The sequence below is a fragment of the Asterias rubens genome, chromosome 7, assembly GCF_902459465.1.
Source record: "Asterias rubens chromosome 7, eAstRub1.3, whole genome shotgun sequence".
Lineage (NCBI taxonomy): Eukaryota > Metazoa > Echinodermata > Asteroidea > Forcipulatida > Asteriidae > Asterias > Asterias rubens.
The window spans coordinates 11,588,643-11,613,677 of NC_047068.1; the positions used below are offsets into that span (position 1 = coordinate 11,588,643).

At 38.5% G+C, this 25,035-nt stretch overlaps 1 protein-coding gene across 2 annotated transcripts; it reads right to left on the reverse strand.

The window, feature by feature from the left end:
- Positions 1–241: 241 nt before the first annotated feature.
- On the reverse strand, positions 242–24,498 carry LOC117293105 (uncharacterized WD repeat-containing protein all2124-like). Of its 2 annotated transcripts, none has more exons than XM_033775321.1 (9): positions 24,358–24,498; positions 23,318–23,527; positions 22,338–22,518; positions 21,239–21,345; positions 20,576–20,725; positions 19,588–19,668; positions 18,217–18,429; positions 9,259–9,399; positions 242–1,700 (listed from the first exon to the last, which is right to left on the reverse strand). In XM_033775321.1, exons 2-8 carry the CDS (start codon positions 23,516–23,518, stop codon positions 9,280–9,282), a joined length of 1,053 nt encoding a protein of 350 aa, XP_033631212.1. In that variant the 5' UTR covers positions 23,519–23,527; positions 24,358–24,498; the 3' UTR covers positions 242–1,700; positions 9,259–9,279. The 2 variants fall into 2 exon arrangements, with proteins under 2 accessions (XP_033631212.1, XP_033631213.1); XM_033775322.1 differs by having other exon boundaries at positions 23,318–23,560.
- Between the last annotated feature and the right edge of the window lie 537 nt (positions 24,499–25,035).

Consider the following 25,035-nt stretch of genomic DNA (forward strand, 5'->3'; position numbering starts at 1 on the left):
TCTTAACACCAGTCATGTTCAGTGGTGTAGGGGTTCAACATCTTCTCCAGAGTGACAGTGTCCCCCAAGTAGCCATGGCCCCCATTTCATAAAGTCTGTAAGCACAAACAATTGCTTAGCATGAAATTTCTTTCTTGATAAAAACAAGATTACCAACCAAATTGTAATTTGTTGCATATTGCATGTTACTGGCAGACAGCTGTTGTTTGCTTATCCTGAATATCACATGGAAATTTAGTTTTTTGTGCTTACAGGCTTTATGAAATTGTGCCCTGTTGATTTGTTTTGTCTGCAGTACTCACATGCAACGAGTATAAAGTATGGAGCAAGTTCGAGTGGGCACATTTAGTCGACCCGTGGTTGACTACTGACCAGCAATGTACATGCGCAGTGACGCACTCACTCAAACGATTAATTTGGAAGTCAAGTCAACCTTCCGCCTTTTCGCTATAGTGTCACTGGTTCCCCACTGCGCTTTACACATGTTAGAATGGAACATGCTACTGGGACCAGTGAGGAAACCACGGGCTCGAGGCTGGTTCATAATGGTCGACCACAGTAGTCAACCAATGATCGACCAGCCTGGGTTTGAGTCAAAATGGTCAACCTTTAGTTAACCATTGTGCACACTCGAACTTGCTCATAGTTATCTCACACAAATGTTTGGGTAAACACAAAGCCATATGTTGAGCAAATTGTAACAATTTGCAATTAGAAGACAGTTTTTGTCCCCACAAAAACGCATTGGTGAATACAGACTTAACTGCCCATTGGGTTGTGCTGCATTTGGACTGATCAAGGCACCCAGCAACAACAGCATGACCAAAGAAAACTTGTCCCTCAATGTCGCAACTCTTTAAATGTATGACTCAGGGTAAACCCACCTCTAAATAAAAAAAAAAAAAAAAAAAAAAAAAAATAAAAAAAAAAAAAACATCAAACACATGAATAAATAACAACTGGTTAATATTTGAACAAGTACTTTCCATAGTTTACTTTCTTATCTCATGTTGTTTTCCTTTTGGACCTTCCAGTGATGTCTCCAAATCTAAAGCAATTAATCAATCAAAATGTTATTATTCAAAAGTAAAGACATTATCGTATTGACGATCAGTGGTTTGTCTGACAGGTTTTTTTTTTAAAAGAGGGGAGAGGGTTGAAATACTAACTTGGACTGAAAACTTCAATATTTTGTGTTTTTGTGGACCGGATTATGCTTAACTTCTTCTTAAAGATTTTTCTGTCTTAACATTCATCATATTTGAAAATCTTAGCATCAGTTACAAATCCTAACCTGTAGTTAACATTAAAACAATAAAGAGTACATTCTTAAAGCAATGTACATTGAAAATATTAACAAAATTATACAAAAACTTCTCAAAAACCTATATACATATTTCTTCATAAACATTTGTCCATTTTGGGCAGATTTTGTAAACCCTCTTTGGACGGATTTTGAAAGCAATTTTGGATGGATTTTAAAAGCAGTTTTGGACGGAATGTTGAAATGATTAGATTGGAATGAGCGATTCATTATTGGAGAACTTTATTTCCATTTCTTCAGAGGATTTGGAAACTCTTTAACTTGTAGATGAAGTCTTCAGTCTCCATCTGGATCAAACTAAAAACTTCATGAAGATGGTTGCATCTTCAAGATGTTCTTCATCAACGTTCCCTGATAGAAAATTCATCTCAAGATCCTGACAGAAAGGACAAAGAAAAAAGTCACAAATTTATCCAGAATAGTCGATTGAGAGAAGTTCTTTCCAGAAACTTTTTAGCCAACAGTGTCGCAATCCACGTTTCCTGAATTAGCGCTCACTGCATTCCTCATCTTCATTGTGCTATTTCAATAACAAGAGTAGGACAATGTTACTTAGGAATACAGAGATTCAATTTCATCGATATTTGCTGAACATGCCTCGTCGACAGTGCAACCCTTAGTCCATCTCCACATGCGTCAAATGTGACGTCAAATGTGACGTCATGCATGGTTGATTCTTAAGAGTCGAATCAATCAGAGTAAACAGTGTTCAGTCAGGTAAATTAAGTATTAGGTGTTCCTCTCTTACGGCTTGATGGATTCTAGGAACGGATGAGGATAAATACTAAGGAGGTGGGAAAGATTCAAGCAGTCTCATGAGATTATCTAGCTCTCAACATCTAATAGTGACATGCATAGATGGAGGAAAGCTAGATCAAGGGTGGTGAGGGCTTTTAAAGTTGTCAAATTTGGTTAAACAACTCAGACCGTTAAGTGTGATGTTTTTCCACCCTATATCAGAGCTGCCAACATTTGCATCTTGCAGTCAGGGAGATTGTGTACACCAATCACGGATAATGTTTAGAATTACATTCAACGTAATAGGGAAAATCTTTCCATTAGCTGAGAGAATGTCAAATTTGTTCTTCCGAACACGGAAGGATTGGTTTATTTTCAGGGAGCTTTTGCAGAATCAGGAGAGAGTTGACATCTCGGCCCTATGCTGACAAAACAAAGTCTGGCAAAAGGCAAAGTCTGGGATGTAGGCCAATCTCTATTAAACATATTGACCAACATTTTAATGGCAGAAATAGGTCATGCATTTCTTCATTCATCACAGAGGGACCACTTTGCATGCAGTCACCCACTCACACTTGGGCAATGCACACCTTAACCACCCCCCCCCCCATTAGACCTCAATGGCACCTATTTGAATTAATCTTGTCATTTGATGCTTTTGTGCCAAAACAATATTCAGAGGAAAATATGAAATCCTCAAAGCACAGTCCCTCCATTAAATCAACACCATTCGTGATCAACCTATAAATTTCAGCGCAGAATACTCAAACAATAAATGGTCTCCAGGTCTACACCATCCAGATAAACCTTTGTACTACAGACCAAAGTCTATCAGATGACAAAATGGTCTCTGCATCCCCCAAAGAGACCTACAGATCAGAGCAGAGCTCGTCAGACGATAAATGGACTTATGGACTACAGGAAAGATCCAAATCGGCACACAAAACATACGTCAATCCGATACTGGTGACTAACTCATGGACGAGACGACCAGAAAATCTCAAGACCGCAGAAATCTCAAGACAAGAGGCCCCGTCTGAATGCCGTCATCTGACGTACAAATTCAAGATGGTAAAATATCTTAGAGACTGGATACAACATCTCTGACTTGCCTCTGGGCTGTTGCATTTTTTAGTGACCAGTTCAATTTCCATGGCACCACTCCAAAATGTGTCATCAAAAAAAAATAATAATACAGGAGGGCAGCGATGAGTCACTGTTTGGTTTTTTGTATCAGATGCCTCGACCCGCACCACCTGACGCTCAGCTCTATCGAGGGGTTCCCCTAAAACTAGGACAAATTTATGATATGCTTAATAATGTCAAAAGCTGGCAGGACCAGTGGGCGTTGCTTATTTTATCTGGGGTCACTGGATGTAATTGTCAAACACTTGTTATGCAATTTTCTGTTGCCTTTATCTGTTTTCCAGTATAACTAGGACAAATTTATGACATTATAATGATATGCAAATTTAACATCTATCAAATAGTTGCTGTACCCGATGCTAAAATATAGGATTCCAACCGCCTATAGCTATCTGGCACTCTTGGTGGTCTAGTTGGTAAGACACTGCTCTAGAATTGCAAAGGTTGTGGGTTCGAATCCCACCCGAGTAATTTTTTTCACAGAACTTGAGAAAGTACTGAGTATACAGTGCTAGCACACATCAGTGCATATAAAGCAAAATGGTAAAGGCTGGCAGGACCAGTGGGCGATGCTTATTTTATCTGGTCTCTGAATGTAACTTTGTTAATTTGTAAAATAATTGCTTTTGGAGACGTTCTGTTGCCTTTATCTGTTTTCCAGTATTTTATTCCTTTTTTTCCTACTTAAGAACGTATATTCCAATATTGTCTATTTACCCGTAAAACGTAATGTTGTAACTTTTTCTTCTATTGACTTTATGTCTGTTTATCTTGCTGTAATGGTTTATGTACATCAAAATATTGAGTGCATTTGTCACTCTGTGAAATCTGGCACTTCTATTTTATGAGGCAACGCAAAGTTTCAACTGGTGATTATGTTTTGTGGCAAAGGACTTTCATCCATCTAATATTTGAATGATATTTGTTGGGAGTATTATGGCCGAGCAGTTAAGAGCACCGAATTCAAACTCTAGTGTTTCTGATCAACAGAGTGTGGGTTCGAGTACCAGTCGTTACACTTGTGTCCTATTCAATAAGAATTTTGCTGATTTTTCTATTGGCCCATAAACAAATAAATACATCGGTAATTGCCAAAGACCAGTATCATCACTTAGTGCATCCCAACATATGCATCAAAATAACCAACCTGTGCAAATTTGGGCTAAGTTTAAGGTTTCAAGAAAATAATGAACAAACAAAAAACACCTAACGTTGCTTAGAATTGTGTTTTTTTTTTAGAAACTTGAGAAAGGCTTCATTAAGCCAGAAGGAAGCCTTTCTACAATACTTTAAAGGGTGTCTTTTCTAACAATGTCTTAAAGTATCATTGCTCTTGCAAGGAGATTTAATGAAAGGAAGTAAAGGAAATGGCAAGGATGAGGTTAGGTCGACTCAAGAGACCTTCCACAAACTGGTGATGCTTGTCGCTGGGGGGCATCTCAACCAGACAGATTACGAATTCTATTCCAGCTAAATTATAATAAATTGTGGCTGAAGTACGTCAATAAAACCCCTAAATGTCAATTGATTTCTTATAGACAGGGTGAGTCATTATCTGTGGCCTCCCACTCCCCAAAAGTGGGGGGGGGGGAGGGGGGGAGAAGATTGGTTTTAGTCTTGGGAACCAATCCCCAAGAAAACTAATGTCCAAGACAAGAAAAAACTGCATTTGGAAACCCCCTAATCACTGTTGCTTAATTTGATTGCAGCAATCGTAATAAGCCAGGCTTGATACTACACAGAGGCGACCAAAGTAATTGCCTCCATTGCCTCCTGGTCATTACCTAATCGCCTTGGTACCCTTGCACTTTCAACTACGAAGAGAACAAAATCACTGAAACCCCAGCCCCGCTCACCCAAATGTTTGTTTTACATATACATGAACTGAACACCATAGTTTATTTGCTTGAAAAATAGAGGGCAATTAAATTTGACTTTTCATAGAAACTGATTATTATAAGTTATTTTATTTATTTATTTCATTTTTCGCAAGTTTAATAAAAATTACATACAAAAGAGAAACACAAAACGTTCACTAGATTATATGGAGAGTTCAAGACTTATAAGGAAAATTTTCTATAACCAAGAAGTTTAGTCTGCCGATAAAATTATTCCTAAAAAGTTCAGACGAGCAATATACAGGAGAAAAAATTGTCCTTTCCCAGAAAATTCATTTTGCATTTTTTCAAGTTATTTAATAATCTATATTCAGGCCTCTCCTAAGAATGCAAGCTTCTTATAAATAAGTTTCAAGAAAGCACACAACCTCCAATTAACTTTAACGAGGCAACTCATTAGCTCAAAGAATCTGCATTTTGATTTGACCAAACTAAACTCAAGTGACATGTTTTATTCGGACCAAAGCTGGAAAAACATTAAGGTTTTTTTTCTTCTTCAACAATCAATGAGAAAATGCATATGACGCACAGCACTATAATTATGCAAGTAGAACACCGAAATCACAAATTTAATGATTTAAGAGACTCTGCTGGGGAACTATTTTTTGTCTTTCTGTATTTGAATAATTGTAGCATAAATGACTGATAGCTGTGGGAATAGATAATGTACAACAGGTGTTTTACTGATAAGATTTTGCAAGCTTTGAATTTCCGTCAACAAGGGTTTATGTTTATCAAGCTATGGACTAATTAAAGAAACAAAGACTGTTAAACTCTGTTAAACTCTGCCACAAATAGAAGCTTCATTTCTCGAAGCTCAAAAACAGTTTTAAGATAACTGATATCTCTCTGAAGAATCTTGGAACAACAATGTCAAAGATGAGGCTCTACTTGTGGGCCACTAAACAAGTCAAGTCTTGAGTAAATAATTTTATTATTTGTGCTTTGCTAAGATGGAGTGATAAGATCAGGGACGAGGAATTAGATTTACTGGGCACTATAGTAGGAGCATCAAAACTCATTCACTGGGGACCACAACGTGGACGCAGCAAGCTAGCGCAGATCCGGGCTTGCCCTGTAAGCAAAGAATGATTATATCAAGCGCAGAATTCAGCGGTAAGCAGAGCCATTGAAGTGGATGGTCAATCCTAACTATCTTTAGATCCTTACTCATTCTAAAAAACTTTAAGACCATATGGAAGCTCAACCCATGAATTGGTGGACTCTCAGTGGTATATACCTGGGCCTAATAGTTTCAATAGCGCTGCTTAGCGGCCGATTTTGTGCTTTCTGTCCAATTTCATAGCGCTGCTAACTGTTAGCACACGAAAAAGGCATGTTAACCTTCCGGTGCTTACCGCATGAAAAAAAATGACGTCACAATACAAATCCATGGAAAACGCGCAATATGGCCGACCAATTTTTCTGCTAACCTGTGAAATACGCTAAGGCTTCAGCAAATTTTTCTGCTAGAGTAAGCACGCAAATTTGCTTACCGTTAAGCAGCGCTATGAAATTGGGCCCTGATCCAATGCTAAGTATTTTTTTAAATATTTGTGCGGTTCTTAGTCCGACAGAATAAAACGTGCAATTATTGGCTTTTGATGGGTTTTCTGGTGTTTCATGGCCGAGCTGTTAACAGCACCACACTAAAGCTCACGTTTCTGATCAGCAGAATGGGTTCAATTCCTGTCCTTAAGGTGATGCTTGTGTCCTTGAGCAAGATACTTTACCATAATTGCTTTGTCCTTGGCATGGGCCACATAATAGGACTGGTGGTGTGCGTAAAAGAACCCATGACACTTATCCTGGTGTTTCTGGTTCACATAGCAATTTACAGGACCCAATTTCAGAAAATACTGCTAATTGCAAATTTCTTTGCTCAGCAAAAACTGAGTGAGGCACAAGTCACATCAATGTAAACTTTTTGCCTGGTAATCTGTTTCTGTTAAGCAATGCTTTTCTGCGCTGAGCAAGTTTTTTGTGCTTACATCCTTTATGAAATTGGGTCCAGGTTTCCACCATGTTTGCGAGCTACAGTAATTAATTTCACTCATCCTCGTTTTCACTAGAAAGTATGAAGAAATACAAAATTTAGAATGCCTTAGTTGGTATAACCACTAGTGGCTCTGAACTTGTCTACCACATTATAACACTACTGTACATGTTTTTATGTGCAGGCCTACAGCCACCCCCCCCCCCAATCCCAACACAAGAAACTAACATGGTAGAGAGGCAGGAAGTTAACATAAAACCAAAAAAAGGCTTCTCTTTCTGCAGTACTTATCTATCACCATACAACAAAATCAGACAATAAAATCATTATGTCCACACTAAAAAAATGGAGCCAACAGGTGGGCGCCTTCTGATTGGGCAGATGTTACCCATGGCAACAATCGATATCGCACTTCCAGTTGGTTCAATAGCCCACCCGTCATTACACATTCCACATTCCACTAGATTTAACACACATGCTCCGCATGTACACAAGGACGGGGTCTTATAAACAAAAATATTATAAATGGAAGATGGCAAGGTCGGTGTTTTTATGCTGGCCTCATCAGATGCTTCACTCAATAATTATCCAATTTTGCGTTAATTGTAATCCGTTAACAAGACACATGTACATTGGTTTCGGATGTCAACCATGCTCCTTTTTATGATGTGACTTATTCTACATGAAAGCCACGTTCATGGATGGCTCGGCAAAGTTATTTGATGTGTTTTTGTAATTTATGGATAATTTTTAACTGGAAATAATTATAACTTGTCGTTTTAACTGGTAGATTTAGTTTATGGAGTCAACTGTACAACATTTGACAGAAAGTCTCAATAAGGTTTTACAATTGATTGACCCTAATTCCCTTGAGTTATTTACTATGGACTATTCATCAGTGCAACACAATCCAACTCCATATGGTAACTCAACCACCATACTGCTGATTATGTGATCTCATGTAAAGCATAGTCAGTTTACTAGTGTGCAGTCCCAATAGTTCAAAAACCATTCAGTAACTCAACACCTAAACTGTTAAACTTGAGGTCGTTGGTTCACACCCTGCTCTAGTAAACTTTTTTCTGTTCAACCCAAATTTATGAAATATTTTTCCAGGCAGTATCTCCAAAGATCACCAAGGCAAATTTTGGAGATTCAAATTACCCTGGTATCCGATTGTAAATGCTGCAGCTAGAGATGCAATGGTACCAACTGCACCTCACTAAACAAAGCTGGATTCAACGCTTTGGTTAAAATACTGTGAAACTCCGTTCCTGTTTTCTCAACAAGTAGGCACAGCACTTAACAAAAAGGTTGTAGGTGAATTTTTGTACTTTTCTTCAAAAGAAATTTGCCTGTAATTCAACATTATGTTGACAAAACCCAAACGACGACCCTAACTTTAAGATGAAATTCATGCTTTATAAAATCGAGCCAGGCTTCAAAATTCTTTGTGATAAGCACAAGTATCAGTTACAGTAGGAAAGCTTCACCAACAGAGAGTTCTAAAGTCAATCAGACGGAACATTTTCCTTTCTTCCTCTTTGTTGGAGCGCTGTACTTGGTGTACGTATGTTTAACCCATTTAACGGACACAGATAGACAGATATGCACACTACTCCAGACATAGACAAACAGATTGTGAGGTAGGATCAACATTACACAGATGCTGTACAAATACCCATTGACAAAAAAAAGGCTCTGGAAATCCCGAAAAGAGTAAACGCTTTGGGTGCATGTTTGATACCATTCAACATCTCATCATGCTTGCTTGCTTACTTGCTTGCTTCGTAAAGTTGGGGAGGTAGTGATTTCTGCTCTACCAGACAGGTTTCTGATGGATGATACCCAAGCCTATATCCCTATGGACTGTAAAGGGGGTAACCCTGTTTCAGCCCTAGGAGTAGGTGGCAACAGCCTCTGGTTTGTAGCCAACACGTTAAAGTGGCCTTCAGGCCTTGTGTGTCTGGCGACCTTTGAAAATTTGTAAAAATAAAAATGCGGCCATCTTTACCATTTACATTAATTTAACCAAGGCTGTACAACTAGTCTGGTTCCTGCTTGGTACAATGAGAATAAGCTTTCATTATCACTACAGCACAAAGGGAACATGGCAGAGTTAGCGACAGGATGATTAATGTCTGTGGTCTACTTACAAGAAGGAAAGTCTGTTGTTGCTATGCCAACTGAGCGAGTTTAATGATTGGAGATGCGCCAGCCACTGCGATGAATCTTCCTCCGTCGGTGCTGTCCAAGGCTTGAACCGTCTTGCCGTTAAGATCCACAACACCAAGAACCTAGAAAAGAAAGTTAACAGAATAACATTCTTAGGCTTTCCATCATGACAAAAGCTATTATTAGTTGACCGAAAAGCTTACACCCACTTCAGACAGGTGCTCCAGATTCGCGCTGAACAAAATTCTGAAATACAGAAAAAATTTGACGTCTGAGACAATCAGGAGTGACTGGGTGTGCTAGAAGTTCAATAATCAACTGTTGCAGTTGTTCAGAACGACTCTGGAGCGCTTTGGTTTTGCGTTAATAAATTATGAATTTTATTTAAAAAATATAAAATGATGGCTTGGTCCTTTATAATGCGGCCTCGCTGGTTTTATAGGCCCTTTAAAGACCTCCGTGCCTGCTCTGTTATTCCCTTTTGAACAGTACATGACATTACTGTTCTTTATTTTGTACAAACCGTAATAAACAAACAGAAAAATTTAATTGTATTGCATTTGACCTGTAGGAGACCCCCTTCTTATTTGAAGGCCTCTTAGAAAATCGCTCCACTCAAAATGGTGTCAAAAAAAGAGGTCATTCACTGCCTGATTGGCTACTCGTATGCAAAACAGAAATGAATATTCATAATGATCTTGATGACAATTTGTTGTATAGGGTTACTCCGGAAGTCACATGAGACAGGAAATTCTTGATTTGTGATTACAAATCTAACCGACTGACCGACTGTTTTTAATCACATTCTGCAATTAGTGCCGAAAATCCAATAAACTAGTAGATTAGAGATTTTGTTCAAAGGGTATTTATCCAACCTACTTTTATGTTGATTCTGAATGATCAGACTTGTAAAATAGTTTAAAGGGAAGGTACACGTTTGGTAATTACTCAAAACAAATAATAACTTTAAAACTGACTTGGTAAAGAGCATTGGAGAGCTGTTGGTAGTATAAAACATTGTGGGAAATGACTCCCTATGAAGTAACGTAGTTTTTGAGAAAGAGGTAATTTCTCACTAAAATAATAAAATACTTCTAGCTAGAAGTCTTTTATTCCTATCTGAAAGCACACAAATTCGTCCAACAAGGGTGTTTTTTCTTTCATCATTTTACATATGCATAAAATAACAAACCTGTGAAAAGTTGGACTCAATTGATCATAAGTTGCAAGAGAATAATGGAAGAAAAAACAGCCTTGTTTCACAATTTGGTGTGCTTTCAATTGCCTAAAAAAGGGGTTCGAGCCTGAAGATTTGTAATATTTTGAAAAGAAATTACTTCCCCTCAAAAACTGTTGCTACTTCAGAGAGAGCCGTTTCACACAATGTTGTATACTATCAACAGCTGTCCATTGCTCGTTACCAAGTAAGTGTTCATACTAACGATTATTTTAAGTAATTACCAATAGTGTCCACTGCCTTTAAATCTTGCATCCTGTGAATCTTAATCCCCATTCTTATGATGATCCAAGTAGACATCAATAAATCATTCACAATTGTTATTCCAATTATTCTGTGTAATCACCATGTAGTTCATTAATCAGGGATGAGATCGGATGAAAGTGGAAATTGCTGAAAATGGCTTCTTTTGCTGGCCTAAGTTTCCCCTTACTCTAGACCAAGAACCTCTCAGAGGTTTACAACTTTACAGACTCTGTGCAATCAGGAAAATAAACTACAGATTTGAACACAATGTGGACTATTTCTTTCTCCCGTTGTTGATTTACAAAAATCCATATTTTTACAAGACACCACCTATAACATCACAAGGCTGGACCGCCACTTTAAGGTGAGACCTTAGAAATTTAACAGATTTTGGCTGTTTACTCACGGGTCACCAGGGGCACGATGACACCTATTCCAAGGGCTGAAACTATTCTGTAAGGATGTAGGATGCTGTACTTCTCTCAAGAAAATTTGAAGGATCAAGGAGATTTTGAGAAAATCCCCAAATTAGGAAAAGCCTGAAAAATCATACATTACTTTACTCTTTTATTTTTGGAAAAAATATCTGAATATTAGTAATCATAAAACAGAACTTTCGCTATGATTTTATTTTTGCTTTGTTTTTGGATACTATGTTACTACAAGTGAAATACTTGAAAATGTCTCTTCAGGTCATGACCTTTGAGATGACCTTTTAGGTGAGTGAAAGTAGGATGAGCAGCTGTTTGTTGGCATTTTGGGACAAGCCACTTCCACTAAGCAGAAAATACTTCTTGAAAAAATTCTGCTAAGCAAGAAAGTAAGCAGGGGATGACTCATATGTCATATCTTGGTAATACATTAGCTTGTACATGATCATGGCAAGAATCTTGTATTTATTTATCAGGCCTGGAAATTAATTTTCGAGAGGATAAGGCTGATTTCATTGGAGAGCACTTCCATTATATGTAAACTTTTGAAAGGGCACCGAGGCCAAAACCAAGGGCAACAGAGGCTACGGCCTCAGTGGCCTCCAAGTAATTCAAGGCATGCTATAGCACAAGCACCCTGTCACCAGTTGGTCCAAATTGGACAGGCAGAGTCAAAAACCTCAGATTCAGTTTCAACAGCCTGCCCTCACCTCACGAATGAAAACCACTGCACTGTCACTTGTGCGTACAGCTTGAGAGAGCCCATTAAAACAAGCAGTGAAATATAAGAAATATTGTTTGTGTACAATGTGTAGGTGTCACAATTTGCAAGATTTCTTGCCAGCGATGACAGATCAGAGCAAGTAATATCATCAACAACCCAAAGAGCAAAAAGTCTTGCCTTTCGTTCCAAGAATGCTGTCACAAATTGAGGTTATGCAAACGAGAGATGACAAACAACCTGGAAGTAAATAAGATACTGTGTTTTTCTTGAAGATGTATTTTCTAGGTTTATCCCTGCCTGAGCTCCCAGTCAATTGTGTGGGAGTATTTTTCATGGGTTAACCTTTTGTGGATCGGCAGAGAGGTGTTTTGGATATTCATCAAATACTAGGAGCACTTAGCTACTCCCACATTATTCCCAACAAAGTGTAAGCGACGACAACGTAGATATCTGATATTTCATGATATTGACAGACTAGCGTCTGGGAATAATGCATTATTTGGTATTATCTGACATTTAGTGTTTTTATTCAACACCCATATTGTCGCGCTTCGCTCCTCATTGTAACGTCACGTAAACCTATACTCATGTCTATCAGGATCATAACAAAAACCTGACGGACAAAAAAAAGACTTTCAAGTGGTTATCGCAATACTCCGTAACAAGAAAAAAAAATACGATAAAAATAGAAATTCCTATAATAAGAAATGTGCTAAATCCATCACAACAGACACTCATTATGATGTAGTAATCTGTTTATACATTTGTTTTTTTGTTATAGATTTAGATCATTGACCTGAACCAGGCTGTGGAAGATAGGGCGGTTCATTTTTTGTATAATGACAGCTATGATTAGAAAATGATTGTTTAAAGGCAACAGACATTATTGATGTTTACTCAAAATAGTCGTTAGCATAAAACCCTACTTTGTAACGAGTAATGGGGAGAGGTTGATAGCATAAAACATTGTGAGAAACAGCTCCCTCTGAAGTAACATACATGTAGCTTTGAGAAAGAGGTAATTTCTCTCTCAAATAATAATAGACTTCAGGCCTTAAGCCTTTTTTAGGCATCTGAAATCACACAAATTTGTCACGTGTCATGACACTGCGAAACGACCGGAAACAATGGGTGATTTCCCGTTATTTTAGCCCGACTCCGTTGACCAATTGAGCCTAAATTTTCACAGGTTTGTTATTTTATATATAAGTTGTGATACACGAAGTGTGGGCCTTGGACAATACTGTTAACCGAAAGCGTCCAAAGGCTTTAACTGCATTAAAACCTACATTATGCTCTTTTAAAATGTACAAACAAATTTTAAATAGACCTCAAGTGAAGACGAGTAACCAGTCCTAACTTAGGAAGGGTTCAATGTGTCCAACGCCTTTGGATACAGAACTGAACCCGTCCTAAGTCCTAAGATTAATCCTAAGTGAGGAAGAGTTTGGTGAAATCGACGGCAGGGGCAACAAACAACTCCTTTGCTTGATCGCATCACAAAACTCTAATCCCACAAACCAAAAGTGAAAGTACATGTAGTTGATATGTCTATCTCCACTTCCTTCATAGTTTCATTCAATATATTTGTTCAAAATAACAGATTCAACAAAGACTGGCAAGGCAAGGTATCATATCGCATTTGTTGTTGGACTTGGAGTAATAAAAAAAAAAGAATTTTGAAACGTTTGTCACGCAGAGCCAACAATACTTGTGTGCAGAGTTTCTTTTTGAAATAAACTTTCAATTGAAACAGCAATAGTTAGGGGAGGTACATGTAGGGAATGTGGGGGGGGGGGTTGATATACAATCTCTTAAAGCCATTGGACACTTTCGGTACAGAAAAAAAAAAAGTTCACAGATTTACAAATAACTTGCAGGGTTTACAGAAGGTAGTGGTGAATGACTTCTCTTGAAATATTACTCCATGAAATGCTTTACTTTTTGAGAAAACAGTAAAACAATATCAATTCTCGAAATTGAGAATTACGGATTTATTTTAAACACATGTCATGACTCGGCAAAACATGCGGTTTTCCAGTTATTTTCTCCCGACTCCGATGACCGATTGAGCCTAAATTTTCACAGGTTTGTTATTTTATATATAAGTTGTGATACACGAAGTGTGGGCCTTGGACAATACTGTTTACCGAAAGGGTCCAATGGCTTTAAAAAGCAACTACTCAAAGAAAAACGAAATTGAGATCTTTTATTGACACCCCCTCGCTGTAACACCCACTCGTTGGCTTCATTGGCTTCAACCTACTTTACTAAATAATCCCCAACTTATAGACTCCATAGTAGCACTTTTCCCAACAGTCTTAAACAATGACTAATAAAAGTGCACCTCGCTAGTTTATACTCCCACGAGGAGCCCTGGGAGGTTTGTAACTAACAAGGCACAAGTTATAGGTTGCCAAGAGCTAGTACAATGATTGCCATGAGTTTGTCCATTGGTTGCCATGGAATAGTTCACTGGTTACCACAGGCTTGTATGTAGGTTACCATGAGCTAGTACACTGGTTGCCATGAGTTTATTCATTGGTTGCCATGGGATAGTTCACTGGTTACCACAGGCTTGTATATAGGTTACCATGAGCTAGTACACTGGTTGCCATGAGTTTGTTCATTGGTTGCCATGGGGTAGTTCACTGGTTACCACATGCTAGTTTATAGGTTACCATGGGCTAGTACACTGGTTGCCATGAGTTTGTTCATTGGTTGCCATGGGGTAGTTCACTGGTTACCACAGGCTAGTTTATAGGTTACCATGGGCTAGTACACTGGTTGCCATGGACCCATACAGTGATTGCCCTGGGATAGTACATTAGTTTCAATGGACTGGTAAATTGGTTGCCATGGGCTAGAAAAGTGGTTGCTATGGGTTAGTTCATTCACCACAGGCTAGTTCATAGGTTGCTATGGGCTGTTACACTGGTTGCCATTTGATAGAACATTAGTTGCCATGGACTAGTTCACTGGTTGCTTTGTGTTAGAACATACTGCCTTGGGATACATATTTGTTGTTGTGTCTGTTTCCTTTCATTTTGTTTTTGGGTTTTACTGGCCCTGACTTCCAGCAGGGTGGATACATGTCAAGTCTTTATTATTACTGTTGTTATTATTGGTATGTGTGTACTTTGTATTGTATTTAGTGCACAGCCTGTCATCATGGTCATATTCTATTACTCCATATGGAAATTAAAAATAATCGCTTATAATTTTTTATAAAACCTAAGCTCGGGTTTACCCTTCGAGAACACGTTCACGGTTTAATCATTAATAACAATCAAAATAAATAGTGCAACTGTAACTTCCACACAAATACGTGTTGCCTTCATTTACATGGCCTGTTTTTCAATTGTTTGTTTTGAGTCAGTATAAGCCTTCTTTCATATGGTGTGTTTGTGGCATAGCGGTTAAGAGCACCGAACTCAAGCTCTGATCAGCAGAGTGTTTGGGTTCAAGTCCCAGTCTTGGCACCTTTGTCTTTTAAAGCCATTGGACACTTTCTGAACAGAACAAAAATTTAAAGTTCACAAATTTACAAATAAATTACAGGGTTTACAGAAGGTAATGGTGAAAGACTTTTTGAGAAAACATTAAAACAGTTATCAATTCCCGATATTTAACAGATTTATTTTAAACACATGTCATGATACAGCGAAACGTGCAGAAACAAGGATGGGTTTTCCTGTTATTTTATCCCGACTCCGATGACCGATTGAGCCTAAATTTTCACAGGTTTGTTATTTTATATATTAGTTGTGATACACGGAGTGTGGGCCTTTGGACAATACTGTTTACCGATGTTTGGCGATTGCTTTAAGGAAGACACATAACCATGATGCTTTTGATGGGATGTAAAGCTGTTGGTTATGTGAGTTATGCCATAATTGTAAAAGAACCAAGTACACTTATTGAAAAGAGAATGGGTTCGCCCCGGTGTTCCTGGTTTGATTGGCAGCATATTGCACCATAGTTCCTTGTAAACCATTGCATGGTGCCATCCCTGTGTTTCTGGTTTGATTGGCAGCATATTGCGCCACAGCACCTTGTAAACCATTACATGGTGCTATGTAAAATGAGTAGGTCTCATACTTCAAACGTAGTCGCACTTGCAGGAAAAAAAACTGAATGTTGTTGTTTCTTATAAGAAAAGCACAAAGTATTTAAACCCATCTTTTGTTGAGTACAACACCTGTAGGTTTGAGTGGCAGATTAAATTGTCAGGTTTGATAATTATTGTAACCACAATGAGATAAAAGGATATGATTTGAAATAAAAATTAATTAACCACGCCAAATCTTTAAAAGAGATTATGGAACTTCCGTCATCAATTGATAACTTTTTTTTTTTAAGGAAACAAAATATACTTGATATCCAAAATTAACTTTCAGGCATTCAAACAGCAGCTACAACCTGAGCTACTAGACATGTTTGTGTGTCTGCATTATATGTGGTCCAATTTCACAATTGGAGTTATTGGTGATTAATTATAAATTGTAAAATATCCTTAAATTATTGTTAATGGCTTAATTTTATTATCTTCTTTACCAACAATTTGAAAAACTAAAAGCACAGATGTTTAGCATGGGTTCCAAGAAAGTCTGGATCATTATAGGTTTAAAATGTGGGCCTTTTTACCTTTTAAATGCGATGAGAACATTTCCTAAAGAGTTTGTACGTCTTAACCAAGATGCTGGAATGTGTTTAGATCAAAACAACATGAACAGACCAGGGCCCATCAATTTCAAGAGCTGCGTTAAGTATGAAAATAAGCTAAGCAAATCAAAAATTCTGCTAATCAGAAAACAGTCACCAGCCAAAATACCATCTCACATGTTCAGTGAGTCACTGGTACCCTGCTCATTATTGCTCAGCAGGGATTTTTTAAACAGCTTTTTCTGCTGAAGCAGCTGTATGAAACTGGGCCCAGTGCTTGCCGAATTAATAAGTTCTTACACCTAAAGAGGGCGCTATTTCAACCAATGGTGATACTAAAATCTATCATTTACAAGAGAGTCAGGAGAGGGCGCTATTGCATTTGACTAGTTGTACTCATTTAAGAAAACATAATTAACTTTGGACCTACTGTATTCTCACAAAATATTTGACTGACATTTAAACCCTAGCAGTATTTCTTGAATTATAATCAGCCATCTGTGTGTTCAATAAGTAAAATCTGATGCAGCAGTTGCCGGTGTCCCAGAGAAATCTGTCCGCCAGAGATTCCCCCATACATGAAATTAATGTGGGCTGAAGGATCGGAGGATGATTCAAAAGAGGGCGCTGTCAGAAGAAGTTTGTACAGAGTTTGCCATGTGGGGGGGGGGAGACACATAATCTCAGGGGGGAACGAATCCCATCTTTAACAATCAACGGACATAGTTTGACACAGGCTTTTTAATAGAAATGCAATTGAGAGAATGGTGTGTGTAGTTGTTTGTGTCTACATTTGAAATTGTTTGTGTCTACAACGTCAGGCCCATATATCGTTGACAGCGATGGTCATCATCTGCACTGATCTATTGTTGCATCAAAAGGGTTGCTTACTAAAATGGCGTTGGTGCCCTTTTCAAATTTCAGCCAGAGTTCCCCATCTTGGGCCATCAGCACTCTTAGGTTGTGTACACTGGAAATTTAGAATGTTATGAACCACAAGGGAAAATCCCAAATTTGTAAAAATTTACCCAGTCAGTTTTTCTCTAGTGTGGTTTATAACTTCACATTTTAAAGGTACTGGGATGGACACTATTGGTAATTGACAAAGACCAGTCTTCTCACTTGGTGTATCTCAACATATGCTCAATTGGTGTTCTATGTTCTGAGATATTAATGAAAGAAAAAACACCCTGGTCACACGAAGTTGTGTGCTTTCAGATGCTTGATTTCGAGACCTCAAATTCTAAATCTGAGGTCTCAAAATCAAATTTGTGGCAAATTACTTCCAACTCGATACTACATCACTTCAGAGGGAGCCGTTTCTCACAATGTTTTATACGATCAACCTCTCCCCATTACTCGTAATCAGGAAAGGTTTTATGCTAATAATGATTTTGAGTAATTACCACTAAACCATGATTGCCTCGTAAAAGTTAAGGAGGTAGTGCTTTTTGCTCTACCAGCCTTGCTTCACTTCACTGTAACGGGGTAACCTTGTTGCAGTCCTAAGGAGTAGGTGGCAAAGGCCCCCTGAAAAAATAGTTGACCACATTTTGAAGTGGCCTTCAAACCTTGTGTGTCTTTCGACTTGCAATCAAAAATAATTTTAAAACATAAACTTGTATAAGTCTCCTACCTTATTGGTGGTTCTGTTAATTGCCTGAGCACTGCACATTCCACTCCCTCCTGCAACCACAACATTGCTGTCACAAAACTGGGCACAGTACAGGAACTCTCCAGATTTATCACTGCCGGAGAGGGGGACAGACTGCTCAAGTCTACCCGTAGCCATGTCCCATACTTGAAGAGCATCTTTTGCAACCCAGGATGCAGTTAGAATCTTACCAGCCTGGAACAATACATGAATATTCATGAATACACAACGATATGAATTTGCAAATCTGTGAATCTTTTGCAATCCAGGATGCAGTTAGAATCTTACCAGCCTGGAACAACACATGAATATTCATGAATACCTAACAATATGAATTTGCAAATCTGTGAATCTTTTGCAATCCAGGATGCAGTTAGTATCTTACCAGCCTGGAACAACACATGAATATTCATGAATACATAACAATATGAATTTGCAAATCTGTGAATCTTTTGCAACCCAGCATGCTGTTAGTATCTTACCAGCCTGGAACAACACATGAATATTCATGAATACATAACAATATGAATTTGCAAATCTGTGAATCTTTTGCAACCCAGGATGCAGTTAGAATCTTCCCTGCCTGAAATAAGACATGAATATTCATGAATACATTACAATGCAAATTTGTAAATCTGTGCATCTTTTGCAAACCACAAACAAATTGTAAGAGGCTCTTGTGACTTAGCCACCCGACTCGCACGCATGGTCTCCCCTTCCAGTCGCTATGGATCGTGGCTCTATGAAGCTGTCCGAGCCAAGAAGCCCTTGACATAGACTACCCAGTATGCAGATAGGATCTTACCAGCCTGGAACAAGACATGCATATTCATGAATACATTACAATTTGGTATTTTTGACTAAGTTTTTAATTTTCTTAGAGTCTGACCACATGCGGCTTCATTAAATAACACTTATATTATGGTTTATTTATTAACTGCACTGGCGGCAAAGCAGGCCGAAAAAGTACATTTACAAGTAAAAATATTTGTTTAAGACAAAATATATAAATATATATATATAAATACATGTACTTGCCTTGATGCTTGAGAAGGCCATGTATCAACTTTTTTGTTATTAATTAGTGCAGTTGTATAAAAAGCTCTTTTGTGTTTGGATATTGGTTTTGTGAGTGTTGCAGAGTACTAGCATGTTGCCTTGTAGTATTGAGGTTGTGTGGGTGGGTGCACTGTTTGTTCTATTATGGGTGTGCTGGTGTTGTTTTCCTTGGTTGGTGTCTTGTTGCATTGTGCTTTTTTTGCACCTCAAAACCCATTTTTTTTCCTTAAAAAAAACAGGACCACACCATTTCCCACACTAATCATATGAAGTTACAAAACTTTACAATTTTACCTTTATGTCAATGCCATTTCCGCACACATGTGGTCCACCGATAGTTCGTTGAACTCCATGATTCGTTCGTTTGTCCCAAACCTGATAACATAAAAACAAACACTATGTGAAGACTTGATGTCCCCTAAGAGGTGTCTTGCTGTGATTTTCTGCCAATATTTCTTTTCAGAAAATTGAAGAGTAACTGCTTCTGAAACAAATAGTTGTGTATGTGGCGCTATTAGCTGTTGTTTGTTGTTGTTTGCAATCCATCTATGCCCATGGTAGGACGTCACTTTCCGCTTTCCGTTGTGTTGTATGCGAAGGAGGAGTCTAACCTGAGCTTGCAATGCGTCTGGGTGGTCAGGTTGGCGTAGTGGTACACTTTCTTGCCTTCCACCTCCAGGAACCCGGTTCGGTCAGTAACAACCCGATTGCGGTGGCTTTACAAGGAATACTTCTCTGGGGTTTTCCTACTCAAAAACAACACGAGGCTGAAGTGCAAACTGTCTGGTCTTTAAAGGCAACGTATACCTTTGGTTTTAGAAACCGTTTTAATCCTATTTAAATTTAGTTGTATACAATTAAACTAAAGTGTCTTCATATCAAAAGGTTTTTGTTTTTTTATATCACCAGAAATCTGGAGCAAATATGTCCATGCAGGAAGAATAAACCCGTTAGGAATACACGAACTGAAAAGTGCTGTGGTAAATTCGCATTTGGGGCATAAAAACTGCTTTTTACATTAAAAAAAATCACTAAGTTACTTCAAAGTGATTTATATTTTAATGCTTTTAAAATACTATTGAACGCTGTTGTAGGCTTCTAACCAATAATTTTTATTGGAAAAAATGACAGGGCACATGACTGTGGCCCTTTTTGAATCCACGACTTTGGCTTGGATTTGGCTTTAGGCTCCGTTTTCGCGTTTAAACACGTATGCAAAGCACGCAGTCTGAGCCGAATCTTGAGCCGAAGCCTTGGTTTCGAAAAGGGCCTAAGACTTTACCTTGAGGCAGTTATCCCAGCCTCCGGTCACAAAGATGTTATTATCGTCGGGATGGAACTTCAGAGCAAAGACTCGTCTTCCATGTCCGAAGTCATTCACGTCATCTTCTTCAAGGAGTAACTGATTAGAGCCTTCATACATCTGAAGAAGCTTGAGAGACAAATCATCACTGGGTTTAAGATAACGCCATCTTGAACAGAATTGATTTCAAATCTAGTCTTCAAATCCCTTGCTCCTCAGTCACCATCATACATATCTGACATTCTATGTGTCCCACCTTGTTCCCTATGCTCTTCCTCAGAGAACCGCTTGGCCGAACATCGCAGTGTCTATAGAGCTGATTCACATGGATTTTCTGCTGCTGCTTACATCTTTGCCATGCAACTACACTTGGACTATTAAAAACTACTTATAAGACTCAATTATACCGAAAAACTTGACTGAGTCTCCACAATTCACCCAGTGGTCTTGGTGGACAGAGGATGAGGACTGTGAAGAACTGTGCCATTAGGGTTTCGATGACATTTTTGGGAGCAGGGTAGCCAACTAATTTTTATCTGGGAACCCAAGTAAAACATCCATTAGAAGCCAGAATCATGTCTTACAGAATGAACCCCTTGCCATCTTGTTGATTTCCTGAGGCTCTAAAACTGTTGTACATACCTCATGTGTTTCAGCATCGTAAATTCGGACACAGAGATCTTTCCCAGCTGTAGCGTACACATCTCCATCCAGACTGAAGTCTAACGCGTTGATCTCATTATTTTTCTCTGAAGGGAAGAAGAGCGTCAATAAAGATAATCATATTTGACGATGATTAGAAAGTAACAAACCAAGGCCCATTTTCATGGCTCTGCTTACCGTGACCACAGAATCGGCGTTTACGGAAGCAGCAAATTCTGTGCTTCAGACAAGCGTATTTCATGGGTTCGCAACGAATCTTGGCTTCTGCTCGTGCGTACTCCACATTACTAGGCAATCTACGCTTACAAGGCTAGCGCAGAAATTTGACGCTTGCAAGTAACCAGGGAATCATGATCGTAAGCGCAAAATTTGCCGGTAAGCAGAGCCATGAAATGGGGCCCAGCTCTGTTCAGAAACACCTCCGAACACCACCCTTACTTAATAGATTTGTTAAGCAATATTTTCTGCTCAACATCTTTCTGAAATTGGGTTCATACTTAGGAGTGAGTCTCCCGTTGTTTACAATGCGAAAACTGCACAGCACTATTGTCAAGGTTGTCCCTTGCATAGCTTACTGTACTCACAGATGAAAAAAAAAAATGAAAAAAAGCTCTTCTCTGAAATCATGGTTTTTAAAAAGTCTGTTGAAAGCCAATGTGGCTACTCAGGCGGGAGTTTATCCAGTTTCACTGGCACTAAAACCAGTGAGAATAATACACCAGTCCCATCGCAGGTTACTCCCCAGCTCTCGCCGGTACCCATTTGTACTCCTGGGTGGAGAGAAGCAATTATGATTAATTGTGTCATGACTGACCAGTCCAGAATTCTAACCCACATTCTGTAAAGTACAGAACTTCACACTCGTGTCCCTGAGCAAGACACTTTACTAGTGTTGCTTTTCTCCACCCAGGAAAATATAAGTACCTGTGAGGGAGAGATTGATCCTGTGATTGATTTAGCCGAGTAGCGCATATGTGTTGCACAGGCTGTATACATGTACCCCGGGGGAGCTGAGATGGTTTAAGAAATGAATTAAACTCCCCTCCAGTTCTAACACAAACCCTTTTTCCATTTTAACCTTTATTTGCCAACTTCTTATGACAGTTGTCCACATTCCACGTAGTAACGCTCCCATCGGCACCCACGGCAACCAGCTCATCCCTGTGGCTGGGATGGAAACTTAGTCCCATCACAGGGAGCTCCATCCGTCCTCCCTTGTGTAGAGTCTTCACCATCCCACCAGTTGATGTGCTGTACAACTAATGGTGGGAAGATCAGAATTGTAATTAATGATTAGTGGGTAAACAGGTTTAAAGGCACTAGACAATACTGGTAATTACTCAAAATAATTGTTAGCATAAAAACTTACTTGGTAACGAGTAGTGGAGAGCTGTTGATAGTATAAAACTTTGTGAGAAACGGCTCCCTCTGCAGTAACGCAGTTTTTGAGAAAGAAGTAGATTTCGAGACCTCAGAATTAGATTTTGAGGTGATTTAATCAAGCACCTGAACACGACAAGGGTGTTTTTTCTTCCATTATTATCTTGCAACTTTGATGACCAAATGAGCTCAAATTTTCACAGGTTTGTTATTTTATGCATATGTTGAGATATACCATGTGAGAAGACTGGTTTTGATAACCATTAGTGTCACTGTAGACAAAACATTTCTAAAACTGGGATCCAGATTTAGACATTTTTTGTCTAGGAGTTACATAGCAATAAGCCATTTCGAGATGTGGACACACTATTAGCTTTGGGTAAATTTGTCTGTATACATCTAAACCAAACAGTGTACTTCTATAGTGTCTTCCATGATCGCTTTTTCATCTTTTGGCAACCCCTGGACTCTGGGGTTATAAATTCCATTGAGCTTTTGGAAATGGTATCATCAGTGGTAGAGAAACACCTCAAAGGGCCTAACCAATATTGTTTGGAGAAAATTACAAACAAATTGTTCAGCAGGCAGACTCTAAAAAGTCTTAAAAAGTCTGTATTCTGATAAAAGTATGAAATTACTCATCCCTCAGAAAAGAAAGGTGGGAATTTGAACTCATACCAAGACTCCTCCGTTTCCGCAGCCCACAGCAAGCATCTCGCCATCATGAGAGAATTGAAGACTATAGACACCTGAGAATGCACTTGTTATATCGATGTCCCTCAGCGGTATCAGCTTAGTAAAGACACCCTCTGTCTTAGCCTCTTTATCATCGATTGCACGGCCTGCTCTTATTGCTGCTTCAAGACGCCGACGAGCCATTGTGGATTACTGTAGAGGAAGGATGGGAGAAGAAACCAAGATCTGAAAGTTTTGGTTAAATCAGTTGTTAAAAAGGAAACGTATACATTTAGTTTGTCGAGCCAGTTGATTGTTTTAATCCTGTACAAATGTTTAGTTGTACAAATGCATTTTACAAATTGCTGTAATTTAAAGCTACAGTCCTTTTTACCAAGTAAGTTTTTATTGCTATTAATTTTCAGTAGTCTTTACCAAACGTCATTACAGACCATACATGTGCAATATGTAGGGTCGTTAATAAACAATGCATCAGTTTCATTACAATACATGTAGCATGGAGAAGTAGTAAGAGTCAGACCATGCATGATGTATGTAGCTTGTGCGCAGGTTAGCGAGTGTATACATTTTCAAAACATGATCAGACTCTACTTTTATGATGATGGGTTCCCAACCAAAGACAATATATATAGCTGATGAGAGCTGCTCTGGAAATCAACTTACAACATTTATACAATTTTTTAACCGAAAGTGAACATAACATTACAATCGCCACCCCACCTACTGCTTGGTATTATTACTGATATTTAGTGCTTTATGAACAAGTTGTACTACGTTACGTAAACTAATAATACTAACTAGTTCTAAACCAAACTACTTTATAAATACAATACAAGCCCATCGTCCCCCTTTGTGAATTTGCCGAGTTCCCTTGATGGGAAGATCATCTAAACAAACAAACAAACAAACATTTTTTTTTTTCTTTTTTTAAATCTCACATTAGTAATTAACCAATGATCTCACTGAGATTCTCAGTCATACCCTACACTCAGGACTAAATTGTCAATACCGTGATAAATTACCTTTTTGCTGGCCTTCAAACACGAAGAAAACAACTAATTCCAGTTCTTGTGGCGTTAGTTTTTTGATCAACCGTTTGACGATCACTTCATCTGCTGCTGAGCACATGTCAAAACACAAACATCACAACTGTCAAAATTATAAAATGGAGTTACTGAAGGGCCCTCTAATCTAGAGGGCGCTGTTTAAAAAAGTGGTATGAATTTTGCCCTTGCCCCGCCTCCTCTGTTGCGGCGGGGGGGGGGGGGGGGGGTTGAGGGGGGATGTAGTTTGTTACATTTTAGTCCTTATTTTAAACTTTTCCAAATTTGTCCCAGATCATTGTTGGGCCTACTATATATCTGTTTGGCCATGTAGTTCAGACTATCCGCAGAAAATTAAGCATAAACGGGCATCAAAATTAGTGTTTGTGACTTGTCCTCAAACAAACAACAAAACTATTTGAAAGAATTGTTTATATAATTTATTGTAAAAAAAAGAAATGTGTTTGTGACCAAATAGTTATACATTTTTCCGATGGGGAAAACCTTGACCGCTTGCCTATGACAATGCTTAGTTATTATAAAGTTCTTGGTAGAAAAAAAACATGTTTTTATTTATTTTTTGTTGTTGAAGTGTTTGGTTGTTGTTGAGTACTTTTAAGTGGGTCACTTATTTGAATCTATTTTGAGGTCGGGGTC

What these genes read in the sequence shown, in the direction of transcription:
- LOC117293105 (XM_033775321.1), bottom strand. Translation starts at nt 23,518, where the DNA reads ATGGCTCGTCGGCGTCTTGAAGCAGCAATAAGAGCAGGCCGTGCAATC. An exon ending in GCGGAAACGGAGGAGTCTTG is followed by an intron (nt 22,519 to 23,317) that starts GTATGAGTTCAA and finishes TCCCACCATTAG; the next exon opens with TTGTACAGCACATCAACTGG. An exon ending in TAAGAAGTTGGCAAATAAAG is followed by an intron (nt 21,346 to 22,337) that starts GTTAAAATGGAA and finishes TCTTCCCTTCAG; the next exon opens with AGAAAAATAATGAGATCAAC.